Source organism: Tenrec ecaudatus, chromosome 2 (genome assembly GCF_050624435.1).
Source record: "Tenrec ecaudatus isolate mTenEca1 chromosome 2, mTenEca1.hap1, whole genome shotgun sequence".
Lineage (NCBI taxonomy): Eukaryota > Metazoa > Chordata > Mammalia > Afrosoricida > Tenrecidae > Tenrec > Tenrec ecaudatus.
Genome location: NC_134531.1, coordinates 195,324,200 through 195,345,640, shown reverse-complemented (window position 1 = coordinate 195,345,640; position 21,441 = coordinate 195,324,200). Strand labels below are relative to the sequence as shown.

The 21,441-nt window shown below is 38.5% G+C and overlaps 1 protein-coding gene across 1 annotated transcript in view; it reads right to left on the bottom strand.

Moving 5' to 3' along the window:
- The window catches only part of RNF130 (ring finger protein 130), a 144,129-nt gene that overhangs the window by 59,321 nt on the left and 63,367 nt on the right, over positions 1-21,441 (bottom strand). The window contains exon 3 of the mRNA XM_075542100.1: positions 5,035-5,285. Within this exon, the coding sequence (XP_075398215.1) occupies positions 5,035-5,285 (251 nt within the window). The remainder of the gene's footprint in view (positions 1-5,034; positions 5,286-21,441) is intronic.

Sequence of the window (21,441 nt, the reverse complement as noted above, 5' to 3'; positions counted from 1 at the left end):
TAATATAGATATGAGTACATAGTTCTAGTCCCCTCTTGTTATCTATGTATTTACAAATGTACATGCCTGTATTTAGGCATCCACAAATGTCCTTTGCCTCCTGGTTCTTTCCTCTATTTCCTTTTTACTTCCCTCTTGTCCCACCATCATGTTCGGCCTTCATTCGGGTTTAGTAATTCCTCACTGCTACAATGCCCTTGACTGAACCCCACCAAGCATCCTACAACCTTCCTTCCATTGATTTTAGTTCACTTGTTGTTCCCCTGTCCCTGGGTTTGTCCTCCCTGCCTTCCTTTCTTCCACCTTCCCTTCTCCTGTATTCCCCCAGAACCATTGGTCCCATTCTTTTCATCTCCGAATTATTTGTCCTATCTTATCTAGATAGACATACAGATACATTAGTAAGTGCAAAACTCAGGCAAAGCCAAATAAAACAACAAAGGAAGTCAAAACCAATAAAACAGGAACAACAGGAGAGCAAGAACAAAATAATAACAAAGAGAAAGCCACTGACAAATATGGAAAAGCCAATAGTTCAAGGTCTGTTTGTTGGCCTTTATGAGTGTTTTCCAGTCTAGTCTGATGGGGTGCCACACTCTGTCTCCCAAGTCTATTTTTGGTATTCCCCAGGGGTTTCATCACTCCACTCCCCCTGCAGCTCTGCTGCATGCCCTCAGTGTCTCACCCCAGCGTGATGGGGCCAGACCGTGCACTATTCCTGTACTGTGTCTCCAGTGCTGTACCCCACAGCATCATGGTTCAGTGAGGGACGCTGTCTCCTTTGGTGGGGCCAGTCCTACGGTCCTCCCCATGTGTTGTCTGCTCTGAGCAGGAACATTGTCCTTAGGGCTTGGTGGGCCAGGATGTCCTCTCCTCCCTCTCCATTCCTTTGTTTCTCCTGTGTGCTCTGATCAGACATGCCCCTTTCCCCAAGCTGTAGCCCCAGTGCTGTCCTCTCAAGTGCATTCTTCTGAGGGTGTGTGTACGTGTGTCCACATAGTTTGGATTGGGGCCAGCCCCAAAGACCACTGTACTGGGTCCCTGGTTCATGCCAGTATGTTGTATTCACATTTTGGCGTATTGGGTTGAAGCCTGGTCTCTCTCTTTCTCCTGTGGAGATATAAACAATACCCTCCCCTTGGGTGGATTAGTGCCCTGCTCCCCCCTACCCATCTCTTCCCCCTCACCTTATTTAGTTGGCTGCTATATGTATCTCTGGATTGGGTTTGGCCCCTGCCATAGTTGCTGGACCTCACCCCAGGGATGTATGTATATAGTAGTTTTTCCCTTATGCCCCATTTTTGTTTTTGTTTTAAGCTTACCTCAGTGGACTCATGTTGTACTTGTCCTTTTGTGCTTGTCTTACTTCACTTAGCATGATTTCTTCCAGTACTTCCCATGCGGCAATGTGCTTCATATGTTCATCATTGCATTTTAGGGATGCACTGTGTGTATGTACCAGTTTTTTGATCCATTTGTCTGTTGATGGAAATTAGGGTTGTTTCCAACTCTCTGCAATTGTGGACTGGGCTGTGATGAACATTGGAGCACAGTTGTCTGGCTGTGGCTTGTTTCTTGCCTTTTTTGGGTATATGCCCAGTTGGGGGATTGCTGGGTCATATGGTAGCTCAATCTCCATCTGTTTTAGATATTGCCAAATCGATTTCCATAATGGCTGTACATACCTACAGGTCCACCAGCACTGGACGAGAGTTTCTATCTCCCCACAGCCCCTCCAACACTTGTTACTGAATTTTTGAATAGGGCTATCTTTGACGGTGTTAGGTGGTATCTCATGGTTGTTTTCATTTGTATTTCTCTTGAGGGAAATGATCAGGAACATTTTCTCATATGTTTATTGGTCATTCAGATTTCTGCCCCTGTGAGACTTCAGTTCAGATCCTTTGTCCACCTCCTCAGTGGGCAGTTTTTTCTTATTGTAAGCTTGCAAAGTATTGTAGATTTTACTAATAAGGCCTTTGTCTGATGTGTCATTGCTAACGATGTTTTCCCAGTCTGTGGGCTCTCTTATTACTCTCTTGGTGAATTCTTTCGATGTGCACAGGTGATTTATCTTCAGGATATCCCACTTGTCTATTTGTGACTCCTCTGTATTTGTATCCTTCCCTATTTCTGATAGCCTGTATATTCCGTGATGTCTCCCATTTCTAAGCCCTCTGTGAATTTTAACAAACTTGTTAAACATTCCTTCAACTTGTCACCTAGTTCAGGATATATGACTTGCTCCCCTTTCACTGAATTTTTGAAGCAGTTTTATGAGGTTTTAATCTTGTTGCTTCCTTCTGTCAAGCACTTGCAGAAATAAACTTTAAAAATCACCAATTACCGTGGTCTCTGTATTTGGCTAAAATATTGACAGGCATTCTGGATCTTATCAGCGGGCATCACTTTGGGGCTGCACTTATTAGCAGACCTGAAACACTGTAACGTCCTGGTAAATTCTATCCTGAGCTTTTCTGATTCAGAGTACAACTTGCTGAATTGCTTAATAAACCCTTTAATCATGAATTTTACCTATGAGTTCTGTGTGGCTATTGCAATGAATATTAGAACTCAGAGAGATCAAGCAGAGAAGTAAAATAGAGACCATCAATTCAGTTGACACGATTGTTTTTTAATATAATTGGTTGTAAAGTTGAACCCTGGCTGCTCATGTAAAATTGTAAAAACAAGTACCCTGCCACAGAGAAAACACCAAACTGAACCACATGCCAGACATCTGCTTAATGCCGATCCTGTTGAAGGATAAATCAGTCACCGTAAAGTCACAAGTATACTGTATCCTATCATTGTTAAACAATATTACAGATACTGTTTTTTCTTTGAAGCTTTAGGAAGTACTTTCCAATCTATTAAACATATGTATGTTTTTCAGGGAGGTGGAATAGTCTCATGTAAAACTAAAAATAGATGGTTTCTAAAGATAATGTGTAACAAGACTGATCCAGTTCATTACAGAGAAGTTCCTCTTTCCAGTTCAAAATAATCTTTTTCAGTTGGTGTTAAGAACACTAACAGTACGTAAAATAAAAATAGTATGTTAAAAACTGCCAGTCACTCAGTATACACATGTACACACACTTGCGCACAAAGCTGAACAGAGGATAGACTATTCTGCTGGATAACTGTCACAGGTCACTCAAGGATAAAAGGTACAATGAAAAGTTATTGAGTTTCAAGGGGGAAAAAGTGTGTGTGTTTTAAAATTTACAAAAGATTTTCATGTCCATGTCATTTGAAAACAAAGGATGGTATGACAAAAATAAGTTTGCCTTTCTCTGCTTTCTTCAGACTGAACTGAACACATTGATGATTTGGGGGAAAGATGTTTAAAAATTTAAATCACACTACAAATGTATCTACAAAGTTATTAAAAGACAGTCACTGGATCATTAACAAGAAGCATATACCACAGAGTAAAGCTCTGGCAGTATATCATGCACACACATAGACGCCCACCCACTGAGTACGAGTAAAACTGGGGAACTTTAAGTAGGATCAATAGGATGACTCAAAGTCAACTCTCTGGTTGCAATATTTACCATAATTATGAAAGATTTTGCCATTGGAGAAAAATAGGTGAAGCATCTATGGGAGCTCTCTATATGCATGTGAATCTACAGTTGTCTCAATATAAAGAGTTACAAAAAGGTAAAGGACAAAGATACATATATTCTAAATCTAGTAAATATATAAAATAACTCAAATACAAAAGAACTGGCCCGTGGGTTTCAAAAACGCCAATGTCATGAAATATTGAGAGAGACAAGCTTTTCTTTTTCATAAGGACACCACTGAGACAAATCTATGAAATTTGATAATGGTATTGTATCAATGTTAGCTTTCTGATTTTGTGGTCAAACTGTGGTTACGTAAGAGAAGATGTTTATTTTTAGAAAACAGTATTTAAGGGTAAAAGGGTATTACCTCTCAAATTCACACTGAAATAGTTAAAAAGTATAGATAGTGAAAGAGAGAGATGGATGGATGGAACTGTGGTTAAATATAACTACTGGAGAATCAGCATGAAGGAAATACTTTGAACTATTCTTAAAACTTTTTTAAAGTGTGAAATTATAAATAACAACAACAGTAACAATAGGTGCCAAGGTCAGGATTTGAACTTGAATCTGTCATGAAGTCTGTGGTCTTTTCACTGTATGAGGATGAATGAAAATTTCAACTCCTCCTTAAAAATGCAGATGGAAGGAGTGATGGTCTATAAAAATCAGATTCAAACCACTCTGACAGCAATTCATTTCTTAAGCTTTTACAGAAAATGCCTAGGGCTGGGACCTAATACCTTGAATGCTGCTCCCTGGGTAGTCAGATATTATGTGTGTAAGAAAACGGAGTACTAAACTGAGAGTTCATCATCTCCAAGCCCTCCATTACACAAGACAGCACACCGCCTTCCATGTGGTTGTTTCATTCAACCACAGTTTAATGGGCACTTACTCATGAGACTGGGCAATGCAAGTGTTGGATAGCTCTCCACTGAGAGTGTTCTTGAACTGATTGGTATTTATTTCTCAAACTGTCTTCCTCTACCTCACCCTTACCCCCTGTCTGAGGTTAGATATGAGAGATAATCTGTTTTAATTAACTGTTTTTTCCTGAATAGATTATAATTCAAAATTCACATGAAACAAATGTCTGTCTCAGTCAGCCATCTACCCCTCTCTCCAGAGACAACCAATATTTCCAGTTAAAAATGAAATTTTGTGATATTCCTTCAAATTAGCAAAATTAACTAATTTGTACTATGATACTGAGCCATATACCTACCTGGAATATTCCAAGTAATCACTATGAACTTGATAACTTTCCTTTTTAGGCATTTACAATAATCTTATAAAATACTTTTGTAGATAAATTTTCCATATATTAAAATGACTGAACATTAGTTATAACTTTTTTGAATTAAAAAGTTTGCTTGTACTTATGATTATAACAGGTACATATGAATTATGGTTAAGAATGAATCACTAGAGAGTATTATTGGTAGCTCACCTGATTCCTGTCACGTGCATTTGTGTACCTGATCTTCTGAATGAAGTAGAATATAAGCCATGCTGAAGAAATAATCATCAAAACAAAAAAGGATATTGACACGAAGACTACAGAGCCACGGCTGAAGTTCTTTGGCGGCATACGAGCTCCAACGGCTATTGTCATTTGTACAGTGATGTTTTTCTCCAGATAACTCAAAATATCCTTACCCCTCAATTCTGTAATCATGACAGCAATAATATCTCCAGTGCCTGTAATGTCAAATAAATAAGTATACTCAAGTGACATTTAAAATTTATGAAAGCATCATACATGTTAAAACATTATTTAGAATAAAAACAGCAATTTTTGCTAAGCATAAAAGTTTTACAGATTCAACTTTTCAATGAAGTGAAGTTGTAGCTGGGTATGCCTGTACCAGGTGAGGACAGATACTCTGTTGTGTTGCACAGGACTTAAGATTTACACAAACTTAAGGCACAAAACAATTTTAGTATTAAGAACTATATTAACTTGTCATATAACTATACTTAAAAAACAGACTATTGAACCAGACAAATATCACAACAGTAACATAGTTATAAAGCAATAGAAATGTGATTAAATTCAGGGCAGATTTTCACTGAAAAACATTATATATCTTAAAATACTCTTCAAAAGTCCCAAGCCCCTAAGAAAAGGAGAAAAGCATTATTACCTAGACTGCAAATTGGTACTTTTTGGACAGATCATTCTAAGAGACGCTTATGGAACATCTATTATGTGTAGAACAATTCAAGGAGTTTTATAATGTCTTCAAGAAGTACAATACACACCTGATTATAATAAGCGTTTCAACAGCAGAACACTAAATGTTGGCACCTATTATTAATAACGCATGAAACCAACTTTGGCCTCTGTCTGGACTGACTGGAGCACAATCTCTTTTTAATTAGCTCCAGAATCCTTCTAGAAGTCTAACCATTCCTGAGACAGGTCCAAGGTTCAACGCTCTAGACATCATGCAGACTGGATCCTTGAACAACATGGGTTTACACTGCACTGGCATTTTTATGCGGATGTTTTTTTCTAGCTGCTACTGAGATGAGCTCAAGTTCTGGGGCTATCTACTTAAAACGCCGTGTGATGCTTATCACCTTGGTGTGAGCAGTTCTTTCCAGAAACTGCTCACACGGAGATCATCAGCATCACATGGCATTTTAAGTAGATCTAGCACTTGAATTCATCTCAATAGCCACAGGAGAAAACTTGCACATAAGTGAGTTTGTGCAGTTCAAACTCATGCTATACAAGGTCAATTGGCTTCTACAGCACAGTCCGAGAAAGCTGGACGCTGTGTAAGGAGTAAACCTGTCTGAAAGGAAACACAGTATTTTCCACTGAGACAAGTGATAGAAGAGAAGACTACATCAAATCAAAGGTGGAAAACTTGCAAGACCCTCGTGGAAAAACACAGCAGGCCTGTTGCATCCCGGGTCTTTCAGGGTTGACTGTAAAGTTGTCCACAGGTTCTGCTACAGACACAAACTAAATCTCAGGCTGTCCATGAACTGCACTTCTGGTCACCGTATTCCTTCTCCTATTAATTTCCGGAAGGATAATTAAAAGGCAAATTACTGTAGCTCTATGAATCGCATGAAATTACAAGACCTTTTCTCTTCCACAAGGGAAATAATTTTTCACTTTTTTTTTTAAGGAAATAAAGAAACCTTTCCGTCACTATTTTCTGCCAGTGGTCACTCATTCAGGGGCTAAAATCGCTTGTTGTAACATGTAACTTTACAAGCTGCTTTCCTCGAAGGGAGCGCCTAAAGGAGACTGGGCTCTTATCAGGGGAAGGAGAGTTAGCATCTTGGGAAATACAGTTATAACCACTTTTTCAAATTTAAATGAGCTTCGTGCATATAAACGAATGTAAGTCACCCAAACAACACAAAGCAAGAAAGCAAGCAAAACATTCTGAATTTGCTCTTTCAAAGACTTCTTGAATGCTAATATTTGTCTTTTTATGTTTCGATTGCCAGTTATCTAAAAAGGCTATTCCTGTGGCACATGCAGTCGGAACACCACATGCAACACGAAAATCCATTGATAAAGGGAGTTTCATGAGAAATGTAACACCATGGAACATACACTTTTGTATTATCTTATTCAAAATTATTCCAGCCACTTTACCGGAACATCATTTTGTCAAGATGCTGATAAAAAAAATCCCAAAACAAAAACTACAAAATTAAAGCAAACAATGAAATTAACATCTAATTCTTTTTCTGAAATAAGGGTTCTGATCTGTAAGTTAGAGAAAATCAAAAGAGACTAATCGACCATTTTAAATTTCCATTTAGAAACCTTCGACTTGAGCTACTAAAATGTTGTTCAACAGGCAATGTTCTGTGGTATAAGATACCAGGTATGGCTATAAAGTAACTGAGACGGATCCCACAAACTACACATGACAATCAGTCTCATTGCTTTATAATCACACCAGATACAAACGGTTTTAGAAATCAGTTCTGAGGCTCCCTCTTGAAGACTCAAGCTGGAAAAGGAGTGGGGAAAAGTACACAGGTAACCGAGGGAGCCAATCCGTGAAATCTCACTCATTCAAGGATCACTAAGTGAGCTCCAACTAATTTCAACTGGAAAGCTGTTTGGGGAAAGAAGTGTTTGATTATTTCAACCATCTATGCACCAGTACTTATTGAGCACATACTATGATCAAGGTCCTGTTTACCTTTTGAAGAAAGTGGGAAATGATCTGTTCTTGATTAGATGAAGACTCCATCTACCCTCTTGAGGGCAGAGGAGAGTGGAAAGGCACTCGAGAGAGGCAGTCTCATCATGCTAGAAATAACCTAGGAGACCCGGAAAAGCAACAGAAAGGCGCCTAGGACACTAACCGGGTGAGCAAAATGAAAAAACAACTAACAATTACAGCAATCGTTAGAACACTACTGAGCGCTATTTCATTTGAGGTTTGTCCCACTTAACTGAAGATCTCTCCCAGAAGAACACTGCCACCCCGGCCGCCCAATTCTAATTTCAGGAGGTATTCATGAACTTTCTCACCTAACCATAGTGCTGCTACCTAAATCTAAACCTACCCCTAGGGTTTTAGACTACAATTTAAAAGGATGTCTCAAATGCCTAAATTTTGGGTGGTAGAAACCCCCTCCCACCAACTTTTAGGAGGAGGATATTTAAATCAGAAACTAAAGCTTCAGGATCAAATTAGGGTTAGAACAAGCCAGGATTGATAAAGAGTTAAGGAACAGACTATAAATATTCAACCAGAGATAGCAAATGTTTGGATCATGCATCCCCCTAACCACTTCTTCCTATGCCCTTGGGAATCACTGATAATAAACCATGGATGCAGCCTCAGAATTACACATTTACTATAAATTCATTAGAGATTACAATTAGGAAAAAAACTCCCAGGTATTTATGACCCTTGCTTTCAGCTACTTCTTTGCAAAACTTTCTCCATTATGAAAACTTTCTTGCATTTTTAATGCAAGCCAATGTTTCCTTCCACTGCTTGTGTTTGGCTATATTAATAAATTATCTTGATCTTTCTACTTTATTTTTAAATCTTCAAACTCAGAACAGTTTAAATAAATATATGAATACTTATTTAACTTTTAGTTTAGATTTCCAACTTGTAACATGTCACATTTGTCTTTTCCATGTATTTATTTTTGCTGAACCAATCTAATTGAGTCAGGGTGTAAACATGAGATTTGACCCTTAAAAACTTCAGCTTTATCCTTGAAGAATAACATAGTCTATATAATTATAATTCAACACTCATATTCAAGAAATCTAACTGTTAAAATACTGTTCTTTAATTTCATATCCAAATATGCAATAGTTCTAATTCTGCCTTTTACTACTTTTGTCTAGATTTTAATTAATTTATTTTTTAACCTGGGATCCAATCAAGGGTTCTGGACATTGTTATTAGTTATCATGTCTTATTAGCCTCCTTTAATCTGAAATAGTTCTTCACTTGTTTTTGGTCATTCATAACATTGATCTCCTTAAAGGGTTTACTCAACTCCGGATAGGGCAAGATATGACAAAATAACGAGGTATAAATTACCAAGGGCACATGAGGGAGGGGGGAAAGGGGAGGGAGGGGAAAAAAAAAGAGGACCTGATGCAAGGGGCTTAAGTGGAGAGCAAATGCCTTGAGAATGATTGGGGCAGGGAATGTATGGATGTGCTTTATACAATTGATGTATGTATATGTATGGATGGTGATAAGAGTTGGATGAGTCCCTAATAAATTGTTAAAATAAAAAAAAAAAGGGTTTACTCAAGATGCTCTGAAAACGTCCCTCAATTTGATCTTCTCAAGAGTAGATCCAAATTAAAGTTTTGGTTAAGAATTGTGCACAGGGGACCGTGTACCCTCCTCAGTGAATCACCTCACAAATCACATGTCGGTCTTTATCGGTAAGAGTACATCTGGTTGCTTGGTTAGTTTGCTGTCAGCCAGATTTCTCATGTAAACGTACCATTTTCTCTTTTTAATTAATGGATAACTCGTGGAGTGATACTTTAAGGTTGTGTGAACATCCACTTCCCTCGACAGTTTTCAATATCCACCAATGCTTGCCTAATAGGTTAATACAGTGGTGTTTGCAAAGTGGTGATTTTTGAAGGCAACAATTTCTTCCACATTGCGCACATGAATTCTGAGCATTACTCTATTTTTCTATTTATCTTTAATCTCATTAAAAAATAGACTTGCTGGGCAGGCAACATTTTTAATAATAAATAAAGAGCGTCCCACTGTCAACAATCCTACTTTTAATGGGGGGGTGGAAGGGAGGAGAAGAGAAGAGGAAATTATAATAATCCTACTACATAACCCAGACCACGAAGTCAGTTTTGAGGGGCTTGACTAGACTTGAATTCCAGTGTGACATTCAACCTCTCTGAACTGCACTTTAAAAAAAAAATGAGATACTAGTTGCTTCTGGGTTCATGGAAGACAATAAGTGCTAGAGTTGACTGAGTAAAATCCTACTTGTCCTATTATTCAAAGGAGGTTAAGGAAGGCATTCTGGCACAAAAGAACCGCTTCCATGAAATTTTAGTTCTATTTCTTCTCTTAAATTCCACCCTGTTGGCTCAGGAAATGCTCAGCTATGTATTGACAGACAAAAGTTCTCCCAGCTTACCAAGAGGATTCTATTTACAGCGCAGAGGAGTCCACTAGTTGGGCTGTGTCAAAAACACCGTCTTTTCAATTTCTCTTCCTTCTACCCGTTCTTACAGTAAATCTTGGGACAAGTACAGATCAGTGGGACAGCTGAGACTTTAACCTAGAAAGGTAGATTTTGGAAGAGCAGTCAACTGTCTAAGGCACCAGGCTGCAACTGGAAATTGGTTAAAGAGGTGGTTTTACTGTAAACTCTCCTAGGAAAGTTATACCTCTATACCAAATGCCGTTAGGGAGATGCTTCATGCCTAACAGATGAACTTGTTTGTTATGTTTATATCACAATTATATGGCCCTGAAATGCCAACATTTTAAGGAAATTTTTTTCATTAGAATTATTTAATGATATTTATCAAACTTTTAAAATTTTTATAAGATCATTTTATTGGAGCTCTTACAATTGTTATAATCCATACATCAATTGGATCAGACATATTTGTACATATGTTGCCATCGTTCTTTCTAGACATTTACTTTCTACTGAGCCCTTGGGATCAGCTCCTCTTTTCTTCCTTCCCTCCCTCTTCCCTATTTTAAAACCATAAAAAGACAGAACAGTTTAAGAATTTTCCATGAAAAGAGATCAGAAAGATGTACCACATTAAGTATCTGTAATGATACTTTTATAACTTCTGGTCAGAGTTACTATCTATAGCTTTAGGGTTAGTGATGCAGAATTCAGTGCCCTACTTACACATAAGGCAGAACACTACATTCTTTAAATTGAAGAGATTAAGATTTGCTTTAAAGCTCTAGAAGGACTGCTGCTGAGGGAACGGGTAGGCATGATTTTCTCTAATGCTCTCGTAATCAAGTTTACAGATATGCCTGCAGAAGAAACCCTGGGCTGTGTCTACAATGAGTCTTGTATCTGGGTTCTTTTCAATCTCATTTCCAATGGCTTAAATCCTTATCATATATTTCTCTACAGTATTTTAATTTCTTAAAACCTAATCATCATTTTCCTCTCTGCTGATCCCTTACAGAACTTGGGTGAGGTGGGGGTGGGAGAGACACCACATTCTCTTTTGAAATTAATATAATAGTACTTTTGACAAAACGCAAATTATAATGTCAATTATAGAATTCTTGCTGATATCTATCAGAGTGATCCTCCTATAACACGTATCTGTCACCTCACTTGCTTGTTCAAGAACCTTTGGTGTATTCTTTCTGTCGACTAAATAAAAGTCCTTAACCTGACATTCAGGCATTTGGGAAGCAAGCAGGCAGGTCACAAAGTAGCTGACTATTGGGCTACAGTGCATACTCCTTGTTGACCAAATGAAATTTCTTGGTTAAAGTGACCGAAATAGTGGCTCAAGAAATCGATGTGGACTGGAGGCGTGAAGCCAGGGAAAGAATAACTGAGAGGCAATAAAGAGGCGGTCCAAGGAGCTGGAACCAAGCCCAATTATAGGAAGAGAGAGAGAGAGGGATCAAAGGAAGAGGTAATAGTCACACACAGAACACTGGAGTCTGAGACTCAAGAGATAGAACAGTTCCAAGAGATGATGAAGTCTCGGAGAGTAGTGAAATAGTCTGAAAACGCCAGGAAGGAATTTTAGGTTTGTGTGCTCACTTTTCACACAAATTCTGAAGTCGCCTACAATAATGGCCGAGCTGTGACTGGTTAAGGCCTTCGGTAAATTGAGAGGCCAGGAAGTAAATGACTGGTAAGGAAGGACACAAGGATGTGTAGCACAAGACACAGGACTTAATGTTGAGTTTTGGCTTTTGTAGATATGCCTTTGTTTGATAACATCAATACTGAGCAAGGAAGGCCAGTCCCACAAAGATTCACAACTCAGAATAGCTAGCAATTTTGCTGAAGCACTGACTCTGAACCTCGTGTTAGGGCTGGCATATGGGAGTTCAATGTGTAAGTTCCTGAGCAACATCAAGTCACAATAATTCCTGAGCATACTAGGCTAGTTTGTCTTGAAAAAGAACAAGGGTCTACTAAACCCTCATTCTTTAATTTCTTTTTTCCCCCCTTCTTTAAAAAAATCATTTTATTAGGGGCTCATGCAACTCTTTTTTTAAAAAACATTTTATTAGGGGCTCATACAACTCTTATCACAATCCATACATATACATACATCAATTGTGTAAAGCACATCTGTACATTCATTGCCCTCATCATTCTCAAAACATTTGCTCTCCACTTAAGTCCCTGGCATCAGGTCCTCATTTTTTCCCCTCCCTCCCCGCTCTCCACTCCCTCATGAGCCCTTGATAATTTATAAATTATTATTTTGTCATATCTTTCCCTGTCCAACGTCTTCCTTCACCCACTTTTCTGTTGTCTGTCCCCCAAGGGAGGAGGTCACATGTAGATCCTTGTAATTGGTTCCCTCTTTCCAACCCTCTCTCCCTCTATCCTCCCAGTTTTGCAACTCACACCACTGGTCCTGAAGGGATCATCTGCCCTGGATTCCCTGTGTTTCCAGTTTCTGTCTGTACCAGTATACATCTTCTGGTATAGCCAGATTTGCAAGGTAGAATTCGGATCATTATAGTGTGTGTGGGGGGGGGGGGGGAAGGAAAGGGGAGGAAGCATTTAGGAACTACAGGAAAGTTGTATTTTTTGTCGTTGGTATATCTCACCTTAACTGGCTTGTCTCCTCCCCTAGACCCCTCTGCAAGGGGATTTCCAGTGGCCAACAAATGGGCTTTGGGTCTCTACTCTGCACTCCCCTCCTCATTCACAATGGTAAGGTCTTTTTTGTTCTGATGATGCCTTATACCTGATCCCTTTGACACCTCATGATCGCACAGGCTGGTGTGCTTCTTCCATGTGGGCTTTGTTGCTTCTGAGCTAGATGGCCACCATCAGCTTTCTTTGCCACATTTGCTTCTGCACCCAATGATATAATTTTTTGTTCTTTGATGCCTGATAACTGATCCCTTCGGTACCTCGTGATCACACAGGCTGGTGTGTTCTTTCATGTGGGCTTTGTTGCTTCTGAGCTAGATGGCCGCTTGTTTACTCTCAAGCTTTTAAGACCCCAAATGCTATATCTTTTGATAGCCGGGCACCATCAGCTTTCTTTCACGTGCTCTGTCTTCAATGGTTGTGTCGGGAAGGTGAGCATCATAGAATGCCAATTTAATAGAAGAAAGTATTCTTGTATTAAGGGAGTACTTGAGTGGCGGCTCAATGTCCTTGTGCTACCTTAATACTACACCTATAAATATAGGCAGATAGATCTATTTCCTCATCCTCATATATAAATTTGCTTTAATTTCTTTTAGTTTGTCATCTCACCCAGATTCAATAAGTCCAGCACTCCAATGTCAAGGTTTATTTTGCCCTTCTATTTTCTGACTGTATGTACTCATTAAGTGATTTGTAGGTCTACTTTTTGCCCCTAAGGTGTAAAAAAAAGAGGCATAAAAATTAAGGTCCATTTCCCCCTCCAAGGCATCAAAACTTAAGGCAGAAGCACACATGGAAGCAAAAGTGACGTTTCCTCTTCAAGAAGAGAGAAAGATAGGGTACGGATAACAACAAAGAAAATTCACCTGTCAGTACAGCTATGGAATTTTTTATTTAAAAGAGTAATTAGGGTCATCTAGTTCAAGCTTCAACATAATAATGGATCATCTCCTGTAGTTGATTCTATCAATAGATAGTTTTAAGTATTGGAAAGATCTTTCTTATAACTAAGTCTATATTCCTGGAATGCCCATTCATAGCTCTTGGATATCTCCTCTTAGAGAAGCATTGTTGAATATATAAACTGTATTCCACTTATGACTGGTGTAAAGGACCATCAATTGTAAGAAACATCATTATCTAATGCTTCACTAAGAAAAAAAAAACTTGTCACTGGATATAAGGTGCCTCTGGATATAAGACATGTTTTAACTTCAAAGAGTATATCCTAAAATCAATGGACATTCTTCCACACTCTAATTCTCCAGGTATTCCATGACATTGTCTCTTGGATCCCATCTCAGTGTTTTTTCCATACTATTTCTTCTTCCTGTTAGTTGCTGAACAGGTCTCCAACTCACAGCAACATCACATGTAAAGAAAGGAGTGAATTGTTGTCAGGTTTAGGCCACAATCAGATATGGACTGGACCACTGTGGTCAATAGGCAACATCACATGCAAAGAAAGGAGTGAATTGTCAGGTCTAGGCCACAGTCAGATCTGGACTGGACCACTGTGGCTGATTTTCAGAAGTATATTTCCAGACCTTTCTTCCTAGAACATCTTAGTCTAAAAGCTCTGCTGAAAGATGTTCAGCATCATAGCGACATGCAAGCTTCCAATGGCAAACTGGTGGTGGCTGTGTATGAGGTGCACTGGCTGGGAAGCAAACCTGGGTCTCCCACATGGAAAGGAGAATTCTACCCCTGAAGTACCACTTCCTCATAAATTTTCATAAAGTCCCAAATTACTCGTTTAAAAATTCTTTTTGAGCAATCTAAAATTTGCAGAAAAACTGTGAATATCATATAAAAACACCTTCTAAGAACCACCTCCCCCTCAAATAGTGTCTTATCTTCTGTGCAGCAGTCACAAAGTACTGCTATAAAATATCACAGAAACCTTTATAGGCAAAAGTACCAAAATGTGAAGTTATTGTTTCCTGCCATATCTTACAGCTAGGTCTATAGTTTTCTGAGGTGGTCTTTACATCTCTGGAAACCCTCTCCAAAAGAACTGATCTTTGATTTACAACATGTCAAAAACTGTAGTTTTGGGATCCTTGAGGGACTCAAATCATTTTCCTTATTCATGATCTTTGAGTTTTCTGTTGTTAGGAGCTGTCGAGTTGGTTTCAGGTAATAGCAACATTATGTACAACAAAACAAAAATTGCCAGGTCCTGCTCATCCTTAAAACTCTTAAGTTTGAGCCCACTGTTGCAGCCACTGTCAATCCATCTTGTTAAAAGTTTTCTTTTTACCAAGCATGAGGCCCTTTTCCAGAACCTAGTCTCTCCTGACATGTGTCTGAGGGAGGAGAAGAAATTCCACCACTCTTGCTTATAAGGAGTATTTGGGCTGTAATTCTTCTAAGACAGCTCTGTCCGTTCTTTTCGCAGTGCATGGTACTTTCACCACAATCCAAATGCATCAATTCTTCTTTGGTCTTCTTTATTCAATGTCTGACATTCACATGTATATGAGGCAACTGAAAATACCCTGGCTTGGGTCAGGACCACGTACCATATATACTCGTGTATAAGCTGAGTTTTTAAGCACATTTTTAATGTAGTTTTTGTGATAAAATTAGGTGCCTTGGCTGATATTCAAGTCGGCTTATACTCGAGTATATAAGTAAGTCCTTAAATTAATATCCTACTTTTTTTTTAACACTTTATGAGGCCTTAGATAGCAGATTTATCCAAGGCAAGGCAATAAGATGTTTTGTCTCCCGACTGCTGCTTCAGTGAGTATTGTGGATCCAAGCAAGGCGAAATCCTTGACAAACTTCAACCTTTTCTCTATTTATCATGATGTTTCCTGTTGATCTAGTTTTGAGGACTTTGTTTTCTTTACAATGAGCTGTAATCTATATTGAAGGCTCCAATCTTTGATCGTTATCACCCAGTGCTTCAAGTCTTCCTCATTTTCCACAAACAATGTGGGATCATCTGCATATTGCAGGTTGATAACATGCCTTTCTCTGATCCTGATGCAACAAGTTTCTTCATATAATCTATCTTCTCTGATTATTTTCTCAGCCTACAAGTTTAATAAGTATGGTGAGAGAATACAACCCTGACACATACCTTTCTTGACTATAAACCAGGCAGTGTTCCCTTGTTCTGTTTGCAAAACTGCCTCTTAATCCATGTACAAGTTTGACATGAGCACAATCAAGTGTTCTGGAAACCAGTTTTCCTCAAGGCTAACCACAGTTTGCCATGATCATCCGTATAGAATGCCTTGGCATAGTTAATAAAACACAAGTAAACATCTTTCTAGTATTCTATGCTTTTGAGCCAAAATCCGTATAACATCAGCAATGATATCCCTTGGTCCATATCCTCTTATGAATCCAGAATGAACATCAGGCAACTTCCTGTCAATGCCCTGCTGCAACTATTATTGGATGATCTTAAGCAAAATGTTACTTGTATATGATACCATGTTCTCTCATGTAGGCCACCCAATCCTGAGAGCTGTCTGCACCTTGTCATGTTTCTACTGAACTTGCATCCATGTGAATCTGGGCTCACTGGTTTGTGATCTTTCGGCATAATGCTTTACCTGTCTGTGGTACTGGCCTGCAGCTATGCAAGCCTGAAGAAGGCTCTGGCTAGCATCGGGCCCATGGATTTGGGTGAGATACCTTTTTGATATGATTACTTCTTGTTATAAAGCTTTCTTATGCATATGAGCATAAGAGCATATGAGTAGAGTATACATATCACTGGTTTTGTGTCAACCCAGCCTAACACATCAGGTCTTCTGCATTAGTGTTCAATATGTAAAATCTGTTCTTGAAATTCAGGTAAGATATGTCACATTTGATCTCTTGTGGACTTCTTTTAGTTTTTTCAGCTTTTCCTTAACTTGCATGTGAACAATTGATGGTCTGTTCCAGTCACTCCCTGGCCTGGTTTTAGCTGCTATTAATGAGCTTCTCCATGTCTTTTTCCAAAAAGGTTCTCAGTTTGATTTCTGTGTATTCCATCTGCGGAAGTCCAGATGTATAGTTGTCCTTGGTGTACTTGCAAACAGTTATTTACAATAAAGAAGTCATTGGGCTTCCAAAATTTTCAACCATGCAATCTCCAGCTTTGTTTCTATCACCAAGACCATATTTTCCAACTACTGTTCCTCCATTTGTTTCTAACTTTTGCATTTCAATCACCAATAATTATCAATGCATCTTGACTGCATGTTTGATCAACTTTAGCAAAGACGTTGGTGGAATTCTTCAATTTCTCCATCACTAGCTTTAGTGGTTGGTGTGTATATTTGAGGAATAGTTATGTTGAGTTTCAGGAACATAAAGTCTGAATGGGCAAGGTGAGGGCTATAAGGTGAATGAAGTTAAGGTTTCAAATGAAGTTCTAAGACAGCTTTTGCTACCCTTGAAGAATGAGCAAGAGCTGCACTGTTGTCTTTAAATGTGCATGTGTTTAATAAACCCACATATATAAACTGGAACCCTAATAGGAATATCTTTTGATTTATTCTTGTATTACAAATACTATCAGAGTCACCTGTTGAGGAAAGGCTTCAGTGGCACTTCCCAACGTCTGAAAAAAACTGGCCAGTGAAAACCTTATAGGCAGCCGCAGAATACTCATAAATGCAGTAATATTAGTCCCATGAATTGGAAGGTACCCAAAATATGACTAGGGAAGAACTGCCTCCTCAAAGTAGATTCAACTGGAATGATGTGAATAGAGTAAAGCTTTCGGGAACTTTTCTTGCTGATTTGGCATAACTTAAAAGCAGAAGAACGGCTGTAAATGTCTGACAATATGGAAAACACGAAGTATGTACCCACAAAGACTAAAAGTTGTTTAAAAACACAAAGAATCAAGTCATTTAAAAATTGATGTCCTAGGCCTAAGTGAGCTGCAATGATTGATATTGGTAATTTTGAATTGCACAATAACATGATCTATTATGGTAGGAATAAGGGATTGAAGAGGAACAGTGTCACGTTCACTATCAAAAGAACATTTCACACACACACACACACACACACACACAAACATTTCAAGACCTACCCTGAAATACAACACTATCAGTGACATGAAAATATTCATACACTTGAAAGGAACACTAGTTCATATGACTATTAATCAAATTATGCACTAACAACCTAAGGCAAAGGTGAATAAATTAAAGATTTTTACCAGCTTCTATGGTCTGAAATTGTTCGAATATATAATCAAAATACATTGATAATTACTGATGATTAGAAAGTGAATGCTGGCAAAAAAGAAGGATAAGTATCTGGAATATGTAGCCTGGTGGTAGAAATGATGTTAGGAGGTGCATAGAATTTTGCAAGACCATTCATTTACTTACTGAAAATACTTTTTCTAAAAACAACAAAAAGGCAGCTATGCATGTGGATCTCACTGAATAAAATGCATATGAATTAAATAAACTACAATGACTTGAGTAGCGATTATGGTGAAACTCACTATAATAAGGCAGAACAAAGCTAAAGGCTGACTGCAGAATAGACCTTCAATTGCTTATATTCAGTTATCATTGAAGCTGAAGAAAGTTCAATGGTTCACAAGAACCAAAGTACAACCATGGGCATCACCTGCATATATCTAGAGAGCATTTGAGCACTTCAAGAATAGATTTGATGCACTGAACACTAATGACTGGAGACGAGATGAGTCGTGAAAAGGCATCATCCATGAAGGAAAAGGTCATTAAAGAGAAAAGAAAAAAAAGTGCCAGAAGAAACTCTGAGACTTGCTCTTGAAGACAACACAACACTGCTAGTTGAAAGTGCAGATGATCTGAAGCACTTACTGATGAAATTAAAATACTACTGCCTTCAGTATGGATTGCACTTCAACATAACAGGAAAATTCTCCCAAGCAAGCAGTAAGCAACACCATGATAATCAGAGAAAAGATTGAAGTTGTCAAGAATTTAATTTTCCATGGAGAAACACTGTGGTAGTTACAAAATTTCATGTCACCTTGAAGAAACATAAAAGTGTAGGCATGGTATTCAACGTGTCAATCAGGTCACAGCCTGAAAGCGCCTCCTTTTAAGTGTGGCCTTCTCATAAGAGGGCCCAGGGAATCTCCGTGGCCCCCTCTGCCTTGACTTACCTGCTTGCTGGACACCCTGAGAGTTGCTGGAGCCCTATGATGTTTTCCACTGACTTTGGGTCCACATGACTGCACCCACTGGCCTGTGACATTCCTGCATTCTGCATCATTGCATAGGTCTGTGTGTAAGTCTGAAGAGAGACTTATGGACTGTTAGCAGACTTAAAGACTTGAGCTGCACTGGGCTGGGATGTGTTCTTGATAAACAATTACTTCTTGATATAAAATTCTCTCTTTGCCATATATGAGTGTTATGGAATTTGTTACTTCGATCAACCTGTCCTAACACAAAACACTATAATGGGAGCAGCAGTCAAGAAATCAAACAACAAACTGCACTGGGCAAAGCTGCTGTAAAAAACCCTTTAAAGTCTTAAAAAGAAAAGGTGTCACTTTGAAGACTAAGGTATACTTGACCCAAGTCATTTAAACTGTGTCATAGCATGCATGCAAAAGCTGGACAAAGAATAAGGAAGACATAAGAAAATTACTTGCTATCGAGTTGGTTCTGACTCATAGAGAACTTATAGGACAGAATAGAACTGACCTGTGGGTTTCTGAGACTGAACTTTTTAAAAAAAATCATTGTATGGGGGTTCTTACAGCTCTTATCACTATCCATACATATATGCATTGTGTCAAGCACATTTGTACATATGTTGCCATCATAATTTTCAAAGCATTTTATTTTTACTTGAGTCCTTGGTATCAGTTCATTCCCCTTGCTCCCTCATGATCCCTTTATAATTTATAAGTTACTATTTTGTTCATGTCCTACACTCACCACTGTCTCACTTCACCCACTTTTCTGTTGTCCAGAAACTCAACAATGGTTTCAAACTATTGATCTTGTTGTTAGCAGCCAAACGCAGAACCAACGATGCCATCAGGGCTCCTAAAGAAGAACTGGTGTGTTTGCACTATGGTGTTGGCCAAGAATACTGAATATTCTATGGGCTACTCGAAGAAAGAACACATCGACCTTGGAAGATGTACAGTCAAAGGCTCCTTTGAAGCACGGGCCAAGAGACTTGGTTGCTAGTAGCTTGGAAATATTAGCAGAGACCAGTGGCTGGAGAAGACCATCACCCTGGCTGGAGTGTCAGAAAAGAAGACCCTTAACCAGACAGAATGACAGAATACCTATAACAATGGGCTCAAACACATACCCATGGCAAGGACAGTGCAGCCTCAGTCGGGGTTTCATTTTGCTCCTACCTAGGGTCCCTGTGAATCGGAATGAATAGATGGCACCTATCCACAAAGGCGTGTTGCTATGTCTTTGTGATTATCTTTATAGATTTTCATAAAACATGATTTCTTTATATTAAAAAATAACTTCCCCATATTTCACCAAATGTGATATTTCTTATTTATTGTTAGATAATAGGTACAGAGGTAAATATAATTTTTTTTTAAAAAAGAATGTGATGAAAAATGTTGATGGTCCATCTAACTGATTTCGTTCACCAAAGAATTGTAAAAAGGCATTTGATACTGATATAAAGAATGAACAGCAACATTTGTATTTAGTTTCTTATCTTTCTAAATGATCATATCTGCTTTGTAACAATGGAGATTCTCATAGCTGACATAGATAAAACTATAAACAGCACTCCAATTTGACAGTAATGTAACACGATTTAAGACTGCTAACAATAATAGGAAAGTCTACATAAATTTTTTAGAACCAAGAAAAATAAATCCTTAATTTTCAAACAAATGTGCATCATTTTAAACTATCCAAGAGCTCATAACTTCCCCTTTTTACTACCACACATCCGCTACCTGCATTACAGGGAACTTTTTCTGATAACTAGAGGTAACAAGTCAAGCCACAAATGGAGCGGCCTTTCCTGCCAATGACGTCATGGATACTGCAGGGGAAAAGTGTCCTTGAGTCACCAAATGAAGGGCAATCATCAGAAAAGCACAACCAAGTCCCTGAAACATCACTGACAAAAGAAAAGAAACAAAATATTTATGCTCAAAAATGTGATAATTTAGAATTGGCTATAAAATATATCCTTAGATGGAAAGAAAAGTTTAGCAATAAAATATCTTCATGAGATAATTTTAATGCAACATATATTTATTTCATTAAAGGCAGTTTGCAGACCTCTGCAGTGAACAGGAAGATGAGAAGGACACAAAGCTGGACATAAGGAAGCTACAGTGAGAGAAAAATGCACCTTATGGCTGTGACATGGAAGGGGCGGGGTAAGACCTTCAAAGAGGTACAGAAACGGACGTTGGAGAACGCAGGGCCCACCCTTACTGCAAATTCAATGATGACAGCGGTCAGGTTTCCTTATTTCTTACTCTGAACAATTCATATTACAATGCCTAGCACTGAGGTGCTAATCCAATATTCTTTTGATAAAA